The 15035-nt window shown below is 51.7% G+C and overlaps 2 protein-coding genes across 2 annotated transcripts in view; one reads left to right on the forward strand and one right to left on the reverse strand.

Annotated features, from left to right (window-relative positions):
* NCAPD3 (non-SMC condensin II complex subunit D3) overlaps nt 1-11472 on the forward strand; it is a 56993-nt gene extending 45521 nt beyond the window's left edge. Inside the window, exons 25-35 of the mRNA XM_037038322.1 lie at nt 1337-1474; nt 1703-1836; nt 2069-2268; nt 4938-5048; nt 6932-7114; nt 7919-8085; nt 8280-8419; nt 9328-9405; nt 10853-10927; nt 11010-11070; nt 11156-11472. Coding sequence (XP_036894217.1) covers nt 1337-1474; nt 1703-1836; nt 2069-2268; nt 4938-5048; nt 6932-7114; nt 7919-8085; nt 8280-8419; nt 9328-9405; nt 10853-10927; nt 11010-11070; nt 11156-11264 — 1396 coding nt within the window. The 3' untranslated portion in view covers nt 11265-11472. The remainder of the gene's footprint in view (nt 1-1336; nt 1475-1702; nt 1837-2068; nt 2269-4937; nt 5049-6931; nt 7115-7918; nt 8086-8279; nt 8420-9327; nt 9406-10852; nt 10928-11009; nt 11071-11155) is intronic.
* A 1185-nt stretch (nt 11473-12657) lies between these two features.
* Nucleotides 12658-15035, reverse strand: part of JAM3 (junctional adhesion molecule 3) — a 76180-nt gene continuing 73802 nt past the window's right edge. Inside the window, exon 9 of the mRNA XM_037038323.1 lies at nt 12658-14861. Within this exon, the coding sequence (XP_036894218.1) occupies nt 14826-14861 (36 nt within the window). The 3' untranslated portion in view covers nt 12658-14825. The remainder of the gene's footprint in view (nt 14862-15035) is intronic.

The following is a 15035-nucleotide window of genomic DNA, read 5'->3' on the forward strand; positions in this document are numbered from 1 at the left end:
TGAAGTAACCCTGGTTTAAAAAGAACTTCATCCGAGGCTATGACCTCCTCTACCTTTCTGTCCCGGGTTCGTAGGAAACACAGCTGTTTCAGAGCAGATTCAGAGCGTACTGGACACGCCGGTCAAACAGCTCTTCTCGCTGGCTGGGATGCCTTTCTACTGGGAGCGCCCCTCATTCATTGGGGTTTTGTTTTCACGATTATGTCAGGCTGCTCCCTTATTTCCTTGGTGCATAGTCAGAGTGTCACGATTCGGAGCGGGATTTTCACCTGAGCTCATTTCTACATGTGACTTCTGAACCACCCCGTGACCTTTCACTGCCGTGGGTACTGGTGTGACTGAGCCTGAGGAGAAGCCTAGGTTTGGCACGCCTCCTGGAGGCCGTAACGGGTTCAGCAGCCGGGGACAGAATGCTGGGCCCATCCTTATCCCTGCGATTGTCCCAGTGGGGGCTGTCTGGCGCGCTTGTGCAGGTGGAAATTGCACGCATCTGTGAAATGAAGTGAAAACACTGCTGTGGGCAGTGTGAATGGACCCGGGCCAGCCTGCACCTGCAGGCCAGGCCCTGAGCGGGAAGCAGGGCCCTGGCGCAGTCTCACCGACTGTGCTTACAACACAGAAGCTGTCAGGGACCCTGAGGGTGAACAGTCTGGCCTTCATCGTGTTTTTTGGGGGCTGGGAAACCATGGCATTGGCCCTTCTGGTTGGTGCGGTGCTGGCGACATCAGGGTCACCCATGTAGCGTGGCAGGTGTGTGCTAGATGCCTCTTTCGGGTCAGGCACACGGGAGGAAGGAGAGCCCGAGGCTGGCTGAGGAGGGTACTTGCCATTTCGACCCAAACTATGAAGCTCTTGTAATTAATCACGGCTCTTGAAAAAGTTCCTGGCACTAAGGTTGCTTTTTGTTTCCTGCTGTGGGCAGCCGACTACAGGCCAGGGGTGGAAGCCCAGGTGGGAGCCCAGGTGTCCCTTTCAGCTGGTTGTACTTGTTGCATCAGCCTGCAGGACCACAGCCTCTGCTTCGAGAAGTGGTTCAGGGCAGCTCAGTTGTTTTCCTGTATGAAGTGTCGCCAAGTGATGGCACCGTGTTAGATTTGGAAAGGAAACTTGGCCGAGAGGAAAGCCGTTGTTGTGCTGACCTCGGATTCAGAAGGGACGCTGTTGTGCAAGAATGGACAGAAGCAGCTGTGTCATGTCTTCTTTTTGACCTGAATGAAGCTGACTGTGGGAACAGGTTTAGCATCCCTCACCCTAACTCACAGTTCCCCGCTGTTGCACAGAATTCTTGTTGCTTAGCACCTGTCTGCAAATAGCCAGTGGTCTCTTTCTTTTGCAGTTTCGGGGAGCTTTGCCTGGCTCACCTGTTACTGAAGAGGAACCCTGTCATGTTCTTCCAACACTTCATCGAGTGCATTTTCCACTTCAATAACTATGAGAAGCATGAGAAGTACAACAAGTTCCCCCAGTCAGAGAGGTCAGTGAGGCCCCTGGGGGCGCTGAGGGAGCAGCGAGTGGGGGGCCTGGGCCCTGGCCGAGGATTGTGGACTCCAGGTGGGCTCTGTGCTCCTCCCCGCAGCATGTAGTCCCGGGGAAGTGCTTATCACCTAGGAAATACGGGGGGGGATGGGGGGGCTGTGAAACACTGTTCAAATCCCAGTCATCTTTGCCCATGTGACAAGCTGAAACGGTCTTGTTTTGCCAGAGAGAAGCGGCTTTTTTCACTGAAGGGAAAGACAAACAAGGAGAAACGAATGAAAATCTACAAGTTTCTTCTAGAGCACTTCACAGATGAACAGCGATTCAATATCACTTCCAAAATCTGCCTTAGTATTTTGGGTAGGCATGCTGCATCTGGGGCGAAATGTCTGTGTTGTTCATGGTCTGACAGTTCTGGTCCTGCAGGGAGCCCACTCGGGGGCCTGCTGCTCAGACACCACCCCTGCCCCGCAGACCCCTGCAGCCCAGACAGGTGTGCCTAGCTCTGAGGGGCCCACTCTCTGGGGCCCCACTGGCTCTCAGCAGCCTGCCTCTCTCTCTCTCTCTCTCTCTCTCTCTCTCTCTCTCACAGCATGCTTCGCTGATGGCGTCCTGCCCCTGGACCTGGAAGCCAGTGACTTACTCTCAGATACCTTCGAGGTCCTCAGCTCCAAGGAAATCAAGCTTTTGGCCATGAGATCAAAACCAGATAAGGACCTCCTGATGGAAGAAGATGACATGGCCCTGGCGAACGTGGTCATGGAGGAGGCCCAGAAGAAGCTCATCTCCCAGGTGAGTGCGTGCTCTCAGTGATCCTGGTCACACGCCGAAATACAAGTGGTCTTGCCAGGAGGCCGACGCCACTCTCAGCAGTGGTCTTAGGTGGCGATCGTTCTCCATCTGTGTTTCCAGCGACAGCCTTGCATGAATGAACCTGTGTCCGCTCGCCTGCCTGGCCCTGCGCAGACACCTCAGCCTGCTCCGTCCGAACTGAACTGCTCACCCCTTCTTCCTCCTGTTCCTCCCACTTTTCCCACAGGCTTGTCGGGGGGAGGGGCCTGGCACCACCCAGTCCGGAGTCTGGCGTGCCAGGCACAGGGCAGCTGGTGGTCATCATGCTGCTGTCCAGCCTCAGGCTCTCATACCCAGCCCGGATTGCTAATCCCCGTTTTCCACCTGAGCCCTGAAGACCTTTGAACCTAAAGAAACAGCCTGATCCCATTCCATGTGTCCGTTTGAGCTTACCGGTCCGTCTCTATCTTCCACTTTATGTGGGAGTTTGTGGGCCTGTGCTATCTCAGGAGTTTCCTTAGCACCCTTTGCGATTCTAGTTTCCTTCTGTTCCAGGCTGTGCGCACCTTGCTGCCCGAGTCATCTTTCTGCAGTACAGATTTGATCACTTTGACCTCCAGCTTAAAAGAGGCGAAAGGCAGACTGACAGCAGGGGGCAACAGGGAACTTCTGGGGTGATAGATTGTGGGTGATGATCTAGATTGTGCACTAGGTTACTCAGTATGTGTGGGGGGACCCAAAGAAAATGAAATTATCTTCTGGAGTGCGGTCCCCTTGCAGTGCAGGCTTCCCCCGCTAGGTGAGTGTTCTACGAACCCATCTGTATCTGTATAAGCTGGTGTTGTTGTAAGAGGCTGTGTTCTGCCTCAGTGAATTTTTTTTGAGACTCTTTCAATGTGTTTGCCCATTTCATGACGGGTGACTTATGAGCACATCTGCCCACTCTGCACTGAGTGTTCAGCACTTTTTGATCAAAAACGGCATGACCCCCGTGCACCACCTTCCTCGTCACCTGATCACGAGCAACTTCTTTTGTTTCCCTGCATGAGAAAAGGGCTCAGAGGGGACTTTTTGCTGATTGGAAGAGGTGAAACAAAAAACAGCAGAAGCAGGAAAAAGCATCAAAATTGATGAGTTCAAAAACTGTTTTGAGCAGTGGAAAAAACTTCTCAATAGGTGTATTGCATCCAGTGGAGAGTACTTTGAAGGTGACTAAAGTTTAAACATGTAAGAATAAATACACAATTTTTTGTAAATAAATGCTGCGGCTTTTTTGTTCCCCCTTCATATTTTTGTTAGGTCACTGGAGTGTTCACTTAACATGGGCAGATGTTATTGTATATAAAATGTACCTCACTAATGATATCTTTGATAAGTAGGTTGGTGGTTTCCTGTCATCTTCTGAATGAAACCCTGACACCTCAGGGCACACAGAACTCCCGTCTGCTGTGCCGCCCACACCCTCTCTTCTGCTTTCCGCTCTGAGACCTCTGCTCTGCATCACCGGTCTTGCCTCTGCACGTTGGCAAGCGGCTGCCTCTGCCTGCAGAGCCCGCTCCCACCCGGCTTCCCTTTTCTGCAGCCTAATTCCTACGCATCCTAAGGACCATCTTTTCAAAGAAGCCTTCCCTGATTCATACGCCTATTCACCCCTTCCTTCCTAGGCACCCCTCTTCCGTAAGTTCCTTAATACCCTGCTGCTCGCCACAGCGTGGCACACGTCAAAACACAGACTTCTAGTCTGGTCTAGAAGTAACTGGAAGGCAGGAATTCCTCTCTGTATCCCAGAGGTTAGCTTTGGGTCTGGTACACAGAAGATGCTTGATGACATTTGTTCAGAGAGTGGGTTTAGGCCGCCATACGTACCATGTGCCCGGACACGTATTTACTAAGTCGTCTGCTTCTCTACTGTGCCCTCCTCTTTCAGAAACTTCAGTAAGACTTTTAGAAATGATGGTTTACAAGCAAGAAACAGATGTTCATGACTTTAAGTAAGGAAAAGAATGCTTTTTTGGATTCAAAATGACCAATCTTGCACATGTGTGCTATTATAATGAATTATTTTTAATTCCAAGAGACTTATTGCAAAGTGTTGTGGTTAGTGACCGTTCACGGTAATGAGCATGAAGGCCTGGTCAAGTTGCGGACTGGGTGACCCCTGGCACTTTCCCAAGTGCACCCCAAGTCACACGAGGCGGGGAGAGGTGCAGAGCTGACTGGCTTCTGGCTTCGCCTTCTACTTCCGTTGTGGTTGCACCAAGAGGAGTAAAGGTGTCTCTCAGGACGGCTCCCGCTGCCCTTGTTTCCACTCCACAGGGAGGGTGTTCAGGGGAGGAGCTCAGTGCGGAGGCAAGGGTCTGTGACGGGCTTGCGTGGGCGCTCAGAGCCTCCCGTCGCGTTACTCAATGTGTTCTGAATTCCTTGTTCTCGTTTAGAAAATAAGAATAGTGTTTACTCGTGTCCTGCTTTACAGAGTGCTCCTCGTGTTTTGAGGTAATGCTTATAAAGTCTGCAGCACAAAAGTAATGTGTTCTCCACAATCACCACAATCAAAAATCAAAAATCAACTGATACGGCACACCAGATCTGCTAGAGAAAAGAACTGGATCCGGGAGAGTCTCTGTCCTCGGCACCTGGTGCATCTAACACATGCCTTTGTGCTACTGCAGGTTCAGAAGAGGAATTTCATAGAGAACATCATTCCAATCATCATTTCCCTGAAGACCATGCTGGAGAAGAAGAAGATCCCGGCTCTGCGGGAGCTCATGCAGTATCTCAGGGTAAAGGGCTGCCTCCCGCTTTGTGGTGGGCGGGGCCCACCCTCAGGTCATCACTTTGGCTGGGATGGGGCCGCTCCTTAGGAGGGAGCTGCTATTGGGTGACTGGCTGGAACTTCACATGCCTCTGAGCCAGTCACATCGTTTTAGACCTCAACCAGCCAGGCGAGCCTTCGACTGCCAGGGAGACAGTGAAGAGGTCAGCCAGAGGTTGCACAGAAGCTGCTGCTTTTCTTGAGCAGTTGAGTGTGTGAAGAGCTGACCCCTTGCTGAGCACGTGTGGCCTTGACCAACCATTTAGATTCCGTTTTGAAGACTTTCTCAACAAGGGTCAAGGGCAAAGTCATCACCTTAGTTCACGCTGGTGAGGGATAAAGGGAACCTTGGTCCTCATATCTACCTGGGCACTATTTCCTTCAACACAGTCTCTGCTTTACAAATCAGGACTCCCCTGCCCAATTGCAGCGTCCGCCAGGGAATGCCCACCAGAGGCCAGGCTGCCTTCGCCAGCCCTGCCGAGCTGCCACCAGAGCCTCGAAGGAGCATACACTCAGTGCGACGTGGATGAGGCCTCGGACCTCTCCAACAGAGTCTTTCTTCAGAAACAAATGCAGCACTTTTCTTCCTTTTTCTGTCTGCCCTGTGCTGTTTCCCTCCTCAAAAAATGCCAAGAGTTTTTTTCAAAAACAGCTACCACAAAATTACATTGAGTATAATTTTTCAAATACCTCTTATACTAAGGAAGTTAATGTGGAAAAGATGGGCTCATTGTCTGGAAAAATGAGAATTTCTAGGTGTTCTTTTATTTTTATCGCTCTGTATTAAATCTCAGAAAAGAAAAAAACAAGAGCTTAGATCCTAAATCAACTACTTGAACACTGAAGAGCAGTAGGTCTGTCTCTCGTTCACGAGCACGCCCCCGAGGGCGGTGCACAGCTGCACTCGGGCCTGCGGTGGACGGGGCTGTGGAAGGGGCTGTGGCGCTTCTCCTTCGACCTCTGGAACCACTCTTGGTGGCAGCCGGATAGTTGGCTCACTCCCTTCCCTTTGCTGGGCCTAATTGGGGCCATGATGTATCTCGTTCCCCCTCTGATACTGTTAGGTGACATGGTTTCTTTCTTCTGGCAAGGAGGCTTGGTCCTAGCAGCCTGTTAAGACCTGAGTGCGCTCTTACCCTGACAGGAAGAAAAAGGCTTTCCGTCGTACCTGCAGAAGAAGCCCCCGGTGTGTGTTGGTGGGGGGGGGGCGGTGCGCCGGAGCCACTGTCCCTGAGGAAGCGGGTGTGGGTAGAGGAGGCTTTGGAGCGTGCTGCTTCCCGTACTGGGCTCCAGAGGCCCTGTCCAAGCCAGGACAGGCCACACATCATCTCCCCACCTGTCCCTGACTTGAGCTCCTCAGGGGCCTTCCTCGGCGCTGCTGCAGGATCCTCTGAGTGGGTGGTGACCCAGAGCCAAGCCAGATACCTCACTGTCCCCCACCAGTCTTCAGGAACAGAAAGGGGTAGCTGGTGGTGGTGGTTCTGTGCCTTGTTCCCCAAATTACCAGAAAGCTGGTAATTTCTGCTTTAGGCCAAGTTTGTGTGATTCCATACCCTTCCTGCCATCCGGAACCTGGGAAATTACCTGGTGACTGGCACCTAGGCAGTAAGCTTCCTAAGAGATTGGAACTCTCAATTATTTTCTCACGTCATACTCTCGCTTGTGTGGTCAAGCGCAGGTGATGTTTCCTGGGAAAATACCGTTGTGTTAATTAACATGTTGATATGCTAGACATAGTCCACTCTCAGCAAAAATAAGTCTTATTTTTTCTATTATGATTTATTAGGTCGTGTTGGAGAGCACATTTATTTAAGAAAGCATTAAAGGATGCCTCTGTGTCTGTTTCAGGAGGTGATGCAGGATTATCGAGATGAGATCAACGATTTCTTTGCGGTCGACAAGCAGCTAGCGTCAGAACTCGAGTACGACATGAAGAAGTACAGCGAACAGCTGGCCCAGGAGCAAGAGCTGGCAAGGCAGGCAGAAGGGAACAGGGCGGCGGAAGGTGCTGCGGGGACCCCAGGCGTACAGGTACGTGGGCAGCCCGTAGGTCCGACCCTCCTCCCCTTCTCTGCTGTGCACAGGTGCAGGGGTCAGTCTGAGCTAGGCTTCAGGAGTGCTGCTTGTGGCCTGCAGTGCTTGTTACATGGGGTGGGCAGGAAGCTGAGTCAAGGAGGCGCCCCTTCCCAAGGCCCTGTCACTGGAGCCTGTGTGCAAAGCTATTGTGGTAAGAGTTGGGGAGACGTGTGACTGCCCAGGAAGCAGGCTGGCAGCAGTCTTGTCTGACCTTTAATCAGAGTGAGCCGAGGGTACCTGGATCTTCTGAGGCTGCTTGCTCTGCTGGCCTGTCCTCCCCTCATCCCCTGTTGAGAATAGTCTGTAGCCGGGGGTGTTTCCAGCGAATGGCTTCTTCCCTGAGAAGTCCAGACAGATCTGCTGCCTTAAAACTGTTGAAGACTCACCCTGGCTGAACTGAAAGGTTGCCGGTTCGATTCCCAGTCGGGGCTCATGCCTGGGATGCAGGCCAGGTCCCCATTTGGGGGTGAGTGAGAGGCAACCACACAGTGATGTCTCTCTCCTTCTTTTTCTCCCTCCCTTCCCCTTGCTAAAAAATAAATTAAAGCTTTTTAAATGTTTTTTAACATGGTAAAGACAGACCGATGTTCTCCTTTTTGTCTGCCATGACAACACCTGCATGTGGTGTCTGCCAGCAGTGCCGTTTCTGAAGAGAAGGCCCTGCTCACCCTGGCCGGCGGGCCGTGAAGTAGTGACCTGCAGACTTGCTCCTAGCATGTCAGTTGTCGGAGGGTGAACGCTCCTTATCTTCTCTAGCAGGTTGCGCCAAGTTTAGAAATAATGCCAGCTCCCGATGGCCAGCAAAATGCCCCTGGGCCCCATGGTGCGAGCCAGGCTTCAGCACACAAGTCCGGCCCTGGCCAAGCCCCACTCCTGCCTGTTTCACCTGAGACCGGGCAGGTGAAGAGGTTGATGCCCAGAGCCAGGTATGCAGCCGCGGAATCAGCGAGTGTGCCATCCCCGCTGTGCGTGTGGCCCTTGTGTTTGCACTGGTGCTTCACTCCCAGCCCTTTCATGTTTGAAATGAGTGTGACTGGGGGTGCACTGGAAGGAAAGCGAGTAGTGGGTTCCGTGTTTTCACTGACGTGCTTTCTGCATGCCTGGGGCGTGTTCCCCACAGGTCCATGTCTCTGAGCACCATTGCAATTCTGAACTCGGTCAAGAAAGCCGTGGAGTCGAACCGCCGGCGCGGCCATCGGAGTGTAGGCATGCTGCCTTTCACGCTGAACCCCGACAGCCTGGACAGAACGCAGCATCGGGGTGAGTCTCGGGTGCTCCCAGCGGCTTCCCAAGCGCCTCTGTTTCCCGTCTCCCTCGTAGTGAATTCAGATGTAGACACAGAACAAGCCTCCTTCTCCTTCCTTTTAAAATAGTTTCTGTTTTACTATCTTCAAAACAAAAAACTTTGGGGGCTTAGCATTATAGGTATAAAACAATGCATGTTTGCGATAAAAGATTTAGAAAAGATTGTGAAATAGAAAACTGACCCATAGTAGTGTGTTACTTTTTTCCTTCTACTCTTCACACGTTTGGTTTTATTTATAAAACTGTGGTCTTGGTGTGCATTCTGCTTCGTAACTTGCTCTCCTACACATACTTCTAATAGTCAAGTGAAGTTCCCACAGGCCTTCCTTTCGAAACTCGACTTCTAGTGGTCATGTGGCACTGTGCCCTGCAGAAGCGCCCACTTGTGTGTGGCTGCCCTGTTCTGGGAAGTGTGGGTGTTCCTCCACTTTTTGAAGTAAGGTCACAGTAAACCGTCTCGCACACATGCCCTCAGCGTGTGTGATCTTCCGCATTAGCCCCGCACTCCATGTGCAGCGGCCGCGAATGTCCGAGAACTCACTCCACGTTGCCCTCCCGCATGGCCCAGGAGTGTCGCTGTCCTACTTCAAAACACTAGTTCCCACGTTCTCTGTTGAGCTCTGTTATAGGCCAAAAATGGTTATGATTTTAACTTCCATTTCTTTGCATTCTAGTGAGATTGGTCATTGCCTCTCATTTTTACCATTTTTTGTATCTTTCTGAATCTCCTCTTTATAAGAACACTTTATATGGGATATCAACCTCATTGTGTATCTTCCAAACGTCATTTCTCATTTAGTTGTTTTGCTCTTTGATATTGTTTTGTTTTTTTTAGCAGATAAAACTTTCTCGTCTTGTTGCAGCCTCTTCATGTAGCTTGGAGCAGGAGTCCAGCGGAGGGGTCGACCCTGTGACCAGACGAGCCATCAGCACCCCCGACAGTAAGTGGCCGGGCGGTGGGGGGGAGCTGGCTTCCCCTCACTCCGCTGTGGTCTCGGTGGCTGCGAGAGGTGCCTGGGAGGATTACTGATTTGAAAGCACTCAGTTGTGTTTCCTCTGTAGTTTGTACCGGTGTGTTCTGTTGACAGCCTAGGCAGGGTAACTGTCCGGAGGTGGTTCATCTCTACAAAACCAGTAGGCAAAATGCTGCCCAGCTCCCCCACTCTGGCCCACCAGTGGCACTCGGCAGGAATAAAGAGTTTTTCTAAGTGGAAATAAGTACTTTTCAGAGCTGAATGTTAACAAAATCTGAGGGGTGATTTGGCGAGTCCTTCTTCCTGCTGTAACTTAGGTGGCAAAGATGCTTCTGCTTGTGATTCTAAGGGTCTACAAGCGCACGGGGCAATGACTCTTCTGAGCTACTGCATCGGTGCTTTTGTGAAGGTCAGAGACTCACTGCCTGGACATCCACAGGATGTCAAGCTGGAAGAGAAAGGGGAACCTCAATTGTAGTGCATGTAGTGCATGTAGTGCCTCCCAGAAAGAGGAGTAAGCCAAGTGGAGCTGTCTGAATGGCGGTGCTGAGTGCACAGTTCTGCAGTGTCTGCTGGCACGCTCTTGTAGCTCAGGCACTCGGCCCTGCGGGCACGCAGCCCTGCGGGCGTGCCACTGCACTGAGGACAGACCAGAAAGGCCTCGCTGGTGCTCTTAGGAAGGGCACAGTGTGAGGGGGACATCAGGACTGTGCGGCTCACTGCAGAGTTCTTGCAGGGGCACAGCAGACTCTGCCAGGACAGTCAGCCGCCTGCACAGGCTCAGTGCTGGCTGGTGTGATAGCAGCTCCTGCAAAGCGGACTGGAGCACAGAGGAGGCGGCACCGGGAGAAGTGTCACCACCCGGTCTCAAAGGCGGCGAGGCATGATGTAGCAGGCTCAGGAGAGCCCTTAAGGCAGAATAGCCCGTATGGACCAGGCGTGCCCACCGGCGCCTGCTTAGAGAGAGCTGAGAACCAGAGGCCAGTGGCCTGTGCCAGCACACCTGGGCATTCAGGGCAGGGGTGACAGTGTCACACCCTCAGGCATTCAGGGCAGGGGTGACAGGCACTGCAGGACTGAGGGGGGTCTGATGTGGAGCTGGGCTCCTGGCCTGTGGGCAGTGACTGCAGCTGCGGGGTGGGGAGAAACCAGAGATGGGGCGCAGCGGTGCGCAGGCACCCCTCACGCAGTGTAAGCAGGGGAGTGTCAGAGAAGGGAGGTCAGGAAGGCGGCCTCTTCAGCACTGTCACGTCATCCTACAAAAAGGTCAAGCGAGGCCTGGCTGACCGGAGGCTGTCTCTGTGTAAGACCCAGTGAGAGCACAGAGGAAACTCTGACTCACCTCCCTCGGGAATTCGCTGGACACAGGTCCTTTCCCAGCCCTCCGCTAACCCTGCCATCTTCCCCTGCCCAGAGCCCATCGCCGAGGTCACGTTTGAAGCAGGAGTCAGCTACATCGGCACGCCTCGCACGCCTTTTCCAGTCAAAGGCAAGTTCCCTTCCCGGCAAACCCCTGTTAGCCACTCTGGAGTCCTGGGAAGTCTGATTTTGTGTGTTTGACTACCTTTCAGAGAAAACTGGAGCCCAAGATCAAGGAAACGACATTTTATGTTTATCATTGCCTGATAAACCGTAAGCTACCAAGAGTTCCTTTTGTGGTAGGTTTTGTCGGCTTTTTCTTAGTTCCAGAGTGACTCTTGTCTCTTCCTTCCCTAAGGCCTCCACAGCCTCAGCAGTGGAATGTGAAGTCTCCGGCCAGAAGCAAAGACAGCCCAGTCCCCAGTAGGAGGTCACTCCGGAAGAGCCCCCTGAAAACAGCCAACTGAAACAGGGCGTGCCGGGGAGTGTCCAGCGGTGGGAGGCAGGACAGAGGTGTTCTGCACGTGGAGCGGCAGCGCGTTGCCTCCCGCGGGCTCTGGGGGCGCTTTCCAGCGTCCTACCTGAGCTCGTCCCTGTGATTCCGGCACCCTCCAGCTGTTGGCCTGTGAGCTGCCAACCTCTGCAATGCCTTATGAAATATATGGTAAAAAAAAATGTGCAAGGTAAAAGAGAAATGCCTTAGCTATTCAATATTTTAACTTTACTCCACGTGACACTATCCCGTCCATTTTGGTGATCTTTAAGGACCCATTCTGGTCCCTAAGGAACACCACACATTTGCTTTCTTTAACTAAATGCTTTACAGTAGCTCCTCGTGTCTAATGACAAGATTTTGGTTGTAATATTTTTCTATTATTTATGAACTGCACATTCCTTTAAAAAGTGTACAGCTTTTTAAACAATAAAAAAGGTTAAGCATAAATACAGTCTTCTAGTATTTTTTAGCAATAGAATTTTTCTGTTTTTTGAACGCAACTTTTATAAGTATTTTAATTTACATAAACTATTTAAGAATAATAAAACCAGCCCTGACTGGAGTGCACGAAAAGGTTGCAGGTTCGATTCCTGGTCGGGGCATGTACGGAGGCAACTGATTGATGTCTCACTCTCCAGTCCCCCTCCCCCTGCCCCACACACACCTCCTCCATCCCTCCCTCTCTCCCTTCTCTATCCCTAAAGTCAATAAACATATCCTTAGGTGAGGACTTAAAGTTAATAAAACAAAATCTTCCCTGTTTGGGAAAAACGACTATCTGTAAGATTCAGTTCATCTGTCACCTGCCTTTGGCCCCCGACAGACACTGCCACCTCCTGACAGCACACGTCCCTCCAAGTGAGTAAACACGGTCCTGCTTCTGGAGACACTGCCGCCTGCCCCTCGCCCTGAGCAGCACCAGCGCTAATCCGTGCTGATGGGCTGCCGAGCACTGCTCCCACGAGCGGCATGGCTTTAGCCTGCTGTTGGCACCACCAGGTGACCTCAAGCAACGGATGGTGTGTTTTCTCTAAGGAAGACCAGGAAGAGATTTGGTGGGTTCAGTTTTTATTCCCAGGACTACCAAAGCAAAAGAAAGGGTTACTGTGTTTTCAGTGTAAACGTGGGGTTGGCTTGGGGGGGGTCTATCCCTGTGACCCACCCCACAGCCCTCCCATGTGTGAGCTGTGGCCCTTGTGGCCATGCCATCGGTAGAGGGACTTGCAGAGCTGCCTTCAGGGGACACACTCGTTTCCCACTCCTGTCAATGGGGGTGGCAGCCTGTCTGTGGGCACTTACCTAAACAAAACACCAGGAAGAAGGCGTAAACCCAGCACGAGAGAAATAGACATAATAAGGCAACATTGATTTTTTTAAAAAGCTTTTATAAGTGAGGTTTAACAAACATCAACTTACAGGTGTGTTAGTACAAGGCCACCACATCTACGTACACAGGAGCCACACCCAAGGCCGCCACAGCCTCGCACAGGCCTCAATTCTTGAGCCACGTCACGTTTGAAAACACACAAACACACCTTTGCTGTCCTGATTTTCATAGTAAAGGCAGCCGCTCCCCAGACTCCACATTCCACGAGTCTCCCATCAGACCCAGTCCACAGGGCACCAGGGCCTGAGGTTTTAGGGCATAAGAAGGGGTTAAAAAGGCCACCCTGTCACTGTGACAACCGAGATCCCCACCAGTTCGGAAAAGGGGAGGCTATCCCTTTCCACCGAGAAGAGGTGAAGCCGAAGGGAGAGCCCGAAGGGAAGCATTCAAGACACAGATGCAAAGGTGGGTGGGCACCGCCGAGGGTGCGAAGACCTGCCCCGGCTGCTGCCCACCATCCCGGGGCAAATACTTCACACGGCTTAGACTCGAAGTCAGCGTGGCTCTCAAGTCTCAAATTGTAAAAACCTCAAAGTACAAAAAATTAAGACAATGCAAGTTTAATCCCAAGATAGCTATGTTCTTACATAAAAACTACCCCCTAAGCACACAGTGGAACCCAAGGCATTCCCCTGACAAGCTCCTTGCTTCAAATCACATTATGAGTTAACAGCATCATATCTGAGGCCAAGAACGTCTGCTCTCGAAGAACAAAGGCGTGTCTCTGACATGCCCCACAAAGCGTGCAGGGTTGTGGGCAGAGCTAGAAAGCTGCCTTTGACTCGGGCACTTCACCCTCCTCGCCCTCGGCCTCTGGCCCTGGCCCTCTACCTGACAGCCTACCAGGCCCGCGGGTGCTGGTGGCCACACGCCAGCCCACTGCGAAGTGAGATGGTGCCTGGTGCCTTGGGCTTTCTTCCTAGTAGTCAAGAGGAATTCACTTTCTTTAAAAAATATTATTACAGTGGACAGATTTGATTCAAAACTGCCTTTGGCCCCGGACAGTCTTAAGAACTATACAAATAAGTGAATTTAAAAAGCCAAATAGCAGTAGCATCTGTTTCATGAGCCACCCACAACCAAAAAGGGCTCAGCCCAGGGAACCCCAAGGCTGGGCTGCCACAGGGAGAGGATCCGCCGTCCTGGGCTGAGCCGACTGCCTGTGGGACACGAACAGGATATCAAAGCCAACCAGCGTGTCAGAGGTGGAGGGCAGGCTGGCGGGCTGGCCTCAGGCGTCAGTAGCCGAGGCCCATGCAAGCGGCAGATGCCTCAACCCGGGAGCTAATGGTTTGCATGGGTTGTGGCTAAAGGCTCTGTGTGTTTTTTGAGAGAGATGGCAAACAGATTCTGACATTACTTAATCAGAGTTTTTAAAGGTTGCCTAAGCAACAACAGTCTAATGAATGGATAGCACAAGTTCTCTTCTGAAAACTGCTAAAGCATGTGTGGGAAAAGGAATGTTCCGGTAAGCCTCCTTGAGAGGGGTCCTTGGGCAAAGATACTCTTAACATCAACGTTTTCCAATTTAACTCGAGTAGCTTGGCACTACCACCATAGGTGGTGTGTTTTCTTAAAAAAAATAGGTTATCTAACACTGACAACATATTTACAGTTCAAATAGAAATTTCAATAACCAAAATACATGTTTAGCAAAAATTTAGAATATGAAATTCTATAAAAGAAACACCCACAGAAAAGCAGAATGTTACTTGCGTACCACTTCACACTGAGGCTGGCAGAGGCAGGGGCTCTCCCCCAGCGCCGACGCCTCCACGGACGGGCAGGGCTCCTCCAAGCTGGCAGGCCCTGCTCCCAGCAAGCGATCCGCTTTTCTGGTTTGGGGTGGTCTGTAAAATGCTGACCCAGGAAGATTCTCCAAAATGGACACCACAACACTGACCGACAAGGCCTTTAACGAGAAATGGAGCGGGACTCTCCATGGGCCACAGTGCCCGTCTTGAGGAAAATTCTTTATTTGTGTGGCTTGTTAAAAAGTAAGAAAGGAGTAGCGGTCAACTTTGGCCAAAACGAAAAGCTTTTTGCTAGAGTGTCCAGCGCTGTCCAAGGGCACTGCACTCCGAGCTGCTCCGTGCAGGCCTTGCCAGGGGAGGCGGCGTGTGCGCCCAGCCACGCTGCCGGCTTTCAGATCACGAATGAGGACTTGTGCCTGAAGTCGCCCTGCAAAGCCAACACCAAGTTACAGCACAGCCGTCCTCTACAGGTCAGGGGACAGGGGCATGGGGGGACTAAAGTGGTGGTCAAGTGCAGTGCATGGTCATCCCTGGAGGACAAAACTGGCAAAGCAAATCAAATGAATCGTCCCAAACAAGTGGCATTGAAAGCCTACAACTC

The sequence above is a fragment of the Sturnira hondurensis genome, unplaced genomic scaffold, assembly GCF_014824575.4.
Source record: "Sturnira hondurensis isolate 20B ecotype Veracruz unplaced genomic scaffold, ASM1482457v3 Scaffold0024152, whole genome shotgun sequence".
Taxonomy (NCBI): Eukaryota; Metazoa; Chordata; class Mammalia; order Chiroptera; family Phyllostomidae; genus Sturnira; species Sturnira hondurensis.